Raw genomic sequence first — 5,286 nt, forward strand, 5'->3', positions numbered from 1 at the left:
CAGACGGAGGAATCGGAGGATGGCTTTCTAGAACAGAGGACCATAGACTCAGAAAGGAGAGATGGAGAAGTGAGGATGGGAGACTTCAACTATCCTGATATTTGCTGGAAGTCAAACTCAGCCAAAACCTCAAGGTCTAGCCAATTCCTGACTTGCCTTGGAGACCATTTCATTGTCCAAAAGGTGGAAGAGGCAACAAGGGTATCAGCCGCTTCAGATCTGATGCCCACGAACTGGGATGAACTGGTGAATGGGGTGGAAATGGTGGGATCCTCAGCTGGGACTGATCCCGTTCTCCTGGAGTTTGTTAAAGAGCGGAAAGGAGAAGCCAGGGATAGTCAGACACACTTTTTAGACCCCAGGAAAACTGGTTCCAGTGGAAATACTGGGCTGATCCCAGGGTCAGGAATAGGAAAGAGAAGGGGCTTCAGGATGCTTAGCCTTCTCTGTCAGAGAGAGAGCTCTCGAACCAGAGTCTAGGACCCTAACAAGGATCCTATTCTAGTCTATTCTGGAGCCATAGCAAACTCTACAGGGACCTCCTGAAACAAGTGGCAGCCCTTTGGCCATACTTTCCCATAGAGAATGATTGGAGTATATTTATCCACAGAGCATAATAGGAGAATACATGCCCATAGGGAATCACTGGGGAATGCCTGCTGCAGGGAATTGAATGAAATGATTGGCACATGCCTTTTGAAATGGTGCAATGTGTCAAAAAAGAAGCGATTACAAGGGGAGAATAGATCCAAATTGCTTTAAACTTAATTGCAAATGAGCCCTAGATCTGTCTCCCTAAGTGCGCTTCCAAGGGCCTCCTGCGCAGACTGAGCCACTGTTGAGCCCATCATCCACAGAGGCACCTTCTCCCTTTTTACTCTCAGAGAAACGATTGCAAAGTCCATTTTTGCCAAAGGCGCTCACAAAAACTCTTTAGACGCAAAGGCAGCCTAGAACATCAAACAGAGGCCTGGATAACATCTGCTCTCCTTCAGCTCAGGAAAACAAGGAACACCCGAGATTATATAATATTCAGGAGATAATAAATCTCAGCTTTTTTTATAAGCGGCCTATTGCAGAGTTAAACAGCATGCTTAGCTTCCTTGTCGCCCAGCGACTCCTCTCCTTGGGACATCCTTCCAGGTCAGAGTGAGACCTTGCCTCGGCCCCAGCCTCCCTCCTCCTCCTCCTCGACTTCCTCTCCCGCTCCGGCCCCAGAAGCCCCCTTTGACCAGAGCCCTTTTCAGGGCCCCCAGGCAGACCCTCCCTTCCCTCACAGCCTCACTTCCAGGGGAGCTCTGTGGCCCAGGAGAGAATTTGGGGCTATACTCCCGTCCTATTGGTGTAAGATTTGCATGATCCCGCCCTCAAGCCCGCCCCTATTGCTCTGATCCAAGGGTCGCTGCTTCTCCCGGAGCGTCAGCCTTGAGGGAAGAAACAGCGCCACCGCCTGGTCATGCCGCTGGAATTACAAGATCGGCTGAAGAAATTACATTTTCTCCTCTCTCTCCATTATTCCAAATTTACATGGCCCCGCCCTTGGCCACACCCACCCCGTCTGTCCTCTCCCCGCCTTCCATTGGGTCTCTGTCTCTATGGCCAAATCTTCTGCAATGATTCCCTATGGGCAAATGTTCTCCAATGATTCCCTATGGGCAAATCTCCTCCTCTTCAGCCTCAGCCCAGGAGAAAGCGAATAAGGCGGCGGCTCCTTTAAGAGGCAAGCGCTGCTCTTCCTAATAATGGCGTCCTCTGGGCCCTGAACATGGTTGTCATGGCTACCACTGAGGCCTAGTGCGCCTGGGGCCTACTACCAGCCTTAACTCTCTGAGAAAGGAGCCCTTTTGAGGCCAAGTGACAAAGTGAGCCTCCTTCCTTTCGCTAAAATGGCTTCCAGGGCTAAAACCATGGAAGCCCACTCTGGGAGGCCTTGCCCAAGTCATACTCTCTCAGCCTCAGGGAAGGCAAGGGCAGGCCCCTCTGAAGGAAGCTAAGGCTGGAGGCCTAAGGCTGGCATGAATAAGTCCAAAGTGTGACACACAACAACAACAACAACAACAACAAAGCCTGGAATGGGGGCTCTTTGGGAAGCCAAATGTATAGGAATTGTGGGGTTTTATCACACAAAAGGGACTGAGTGACTGTAGTTGGAAGAGGTTTATATTTATGTTTCATATTCATGTTTTAGAATAATTTGGATTGTTAAATAGATTCATGTGGAGGGGAGTTTGTAACAGTTTGTTTATTGCTGCTTCTATAAGTATGAGGATAAATGGGATAATATATATGTGTGTGTATAATATATATATGTATAATGTAGACAGATAGATAGATAGATCTATTCTTTTACATCACAAAACACTCACACAACAAACGAGTAAGAAAAAGATACTGCCATTTCCTCCTTGGTATCTTCTATGTGTTTATATACTGTAATTGCCATATAGTCCCAGTTTTATGCCCTGCCAAAATTCCCCTTTTTTGTTTCTTCCTTTGAAGGCGGGTTTTAAATACATGAATTAATAAATAAATAATAATAATAACAATAATAATTTTATTCATGTATAAATGCATCTGAGGATCTATGCCCAAGTCTTAAGCCACATCCACACAAACTCACACACCCCTGCCTCCCAAAGGATGATTTTCTAGGTATTAAAACACCTTTATGGGTAGATATAGTGATGAACTTCTCTTTAATTTTGAAGGGCATGTTTTCGGAGGGCCTCATTACACTTGGGCCGATGGAGTTAAGTATGAGGTAAGACATTGTTAAATGGATCATCATTTCAGCTCTTTGCAGTGAGGGCCAAAGTTATGAAACCTCTACCTTGCCAGGACCTGTGCAGGACTCTCAGGGCATAGATGGCTTCATAATGATGCTGTCTGACTATCTAAGAATGACATGCTGGAGAACACATCATGCATCTGATGAAGTGAGCCTAATTTCCAGAAGAAATGAGAAATCCTTTGTTCTGGCAGTGAATCTCTTCTTTGCATTTTAGGGAAACTTTGTCAAGAACCTACAGATGCATCATGGCATTTATACTTGGCCTGATGGCAGCATCTATGAAGGTGAGGTGAAGAATGGGATCAGGCATGGCTTTGGCATGTACAAGTGTGGCACCTATCCTGTTTCGTATATTGGCCAGTGGGTTGAAGGCAAGAGGCATGGCAAGGTAATGAAAACATGGAAGTATCACCTGGATTACTGGAATCTGGGCAGGAAGTTCTCCTCTGTGGCGGAAAGGGCTGCAGAATCCAGACTTAACATAAAGATGCGCATTATTGCCTGAAATGGATTTCAACATGTGGAAAAATGACTGACAGTCGTTCTCCTTTTCCTCTGAGAAATGTCTATCTCGTAGTTGGTGTCAAAGTCCACAATAAAATGTATTCTAATCGCCTCTTTCTATATTGTTGGAGCCCCTCTTTATCTTGCAATGGGTGGAAATTGGTATTAAAAGAGGTTTTTGAAATTTCGCTAAACATTATTTGCACTGACTCAAATGTGCTATTTGTATCATTCAAGTTTCTAATCCAGACCTAAAGCCTACTTTGTGGCCTTGTGTGGAACAATCCAGCAAACTGCAGAATGTTAAATGCTATGAATAAAATGCTGGGTTATTTGATAAAATTCAGCTGTTAAAGTGGCCTTTTTAGGCCTTTAGACTGTATATGGGCCATTTTTTACAAGGCAAGTGTTTGGTTAATGTAGGGGTTTCAGTCATAATTGTACATTTGATCTGTGTGTAAAATGCTCAGGTGTTAAAAGTATGCCTACAATTTGATTTTCAGGGCACCATTTACTACAACAGGGAAGGTTCTTCTTGGTATGAAGGTGACTTTGTGTACAATGTAAAAAGTGGACGGGGAATAAGATGGTAAGTTTTCCAGTTTGTCAGGTTCAACAAGAATTTGAAGATGCTTCTATGAGAAACTTGGAGATCTTCAATTTCATGCATCTGTGTTGATGGCATCCTTTTTCCAAGAAGGTCTGAGTGGTTTGGTGGCTTTTTGCTAAGGAGCAGTCCTCTCTTTGAGGTGCAACCAGAAGACGTTCCGTTTTTGAAAGCCTTCTTTTCAATAGCCTTCTAGTCTTGCTCTGATTTAAAGATAAAGAATCGTAAGGAGGGAGAATTTGCCCATCCTAAACATGGAATACATAAAGCAGGATTAGACTTGGAGGAAGTAGGCATGAAAATTGGAGGAATGACCATCAACAATTGAAGACATGCAGGAGACACCATACTCCTAGTAGGAAATAGCAGACATGGGAGGATGACTGAAGGAAGTCAAGGAAGAAAGTGCAAAGGCAGATTCACAGCTGAACATCAAGGGGAGTGAGTAACAGGGTTGTGTTTTGTTAGTTGCTGTTGTTTCAGTTCATGTCTCTAGTTTATGTGCTTTTATGTGTAAACTCAATAAAAATATTGTCCGAAAAAGCTCTTTTTCGGAATGCAACTCCTGGAAGTTCCTAGTTAGCAGGAGTTTAATATATCCAACATCATTAATAGCTATTTATAAACTCAGCCTCATTATCTTTGAATTTTCCACTCTTCTTTTAAAGCCATTCATAACAGGTAGTGTTATGGGACTGAAGTCCACAATATTTGTGTCTCTTTTGAAACCCTGTCTTCTGCCATTGGCAATATCTACCTGATTGCTGCATCATTAATGTCCTTCTTCTTTTGATTCCCTAATAGTTATAGATCTGGGAATATCTATGAAGGCCAGTGGGAGAGGGATCTCCGTCATGGAGAAGGGCGGATGAGGTGGCTGACCACTAACCAGGAATATACTGGGAAATGGGTGAATGGGATACAGGTATGGCTTGATCAAGTCTTTGAATTGTGTTGCTTTTGAAACCATAGGCAAAAATAAATCAGTCTCAAACGTGCTGCTAGATCCCTTCCTCCTTTATTTTTTATGTTGATCTTTTATGTAATAATTTTATTTACCAAGCACTGAAAAGTGACTTTTTGGACTACAATAATTCCCAGTGACCTCCTGCAGTTTAAAAAAACGGTTTTGAGATTAGTGACCTAACAATAATGCCCAAAATTCACACTACTGTCTTTAATGAAACAAGACCATCAGTGTTTAAACCCAGACATGGGCAGACTTCAGAACAGAAAGGACCTGATTTCAAATACTGAAATCCATTGGTGAGAGTTAGGCGCATAAAACATGTTTGGAAACAGGGATGAGGAAACCGTGGCCTTCCACCATCATCCTTCAGTGTTTTAACTGGCTAAGGTTAATTCAACAGGATGGAGCAAGCTT

At 43.5% G+C, this 5,286-nt stretch overlaps 1 protein-coding gene across 2 annotated transcripts; it reads left to right on the forward strand.

Moving 5' to 3' along the window:
• The first annotated feature begins 2,574 nt into the window (after window positions 1-2,574).
• Window positions 2,575-5,235, forward strand: LOC121917838 (radial spoke head 10 homolog B-like). Of its 2 annotated transcripts, none has more exons than XM_042443958.1 (4): window positions 2,575-2,761; window positions 3,006-3,075; window positions 3,799-3,884; window positions 4,707-5,235. In XM_042443958.1, exons 1-4 carry the CDS (start codon window positions 2,685-2,687, stop codon window positions 4,864-4,866), a joined length of 393 nt encoding a protein of 130 aa, XP_042299892.1. In that variant the 5' UTR covers window positions 2,575-2,684; the 3' UTR covers window positions 4,867-5,235. The 2 variants fall into 2 exon arrangements, with proteins under 2 accessions (XP_042299892.1, XP_042299891.1); XM_042443957.1 differs by having other exon boundaries at window positions 2,604-2,761; window positions 3,006-3,179.
• Window positions 5,236-5,286: the final 51 nt, after the last annotated feature.

Source organism: Sceloporus undulatus, unplaced genomic scaffold (genome assembly GCF_019175285.1).
Source record: "Sceloporus undulatus isolate JIND9_A2432 ecotype Alabama unplaced genomic scaffold, SceUnd_v1.1 scaffold_1047, whole genome shotgun sequence".
Lineage (NCBI taxonomy): Eukaryota > Metazoa > Chordata > Lepidosauria > Squamata > Phrynosomatidae > Sceloporus > Sceloporus undulatus.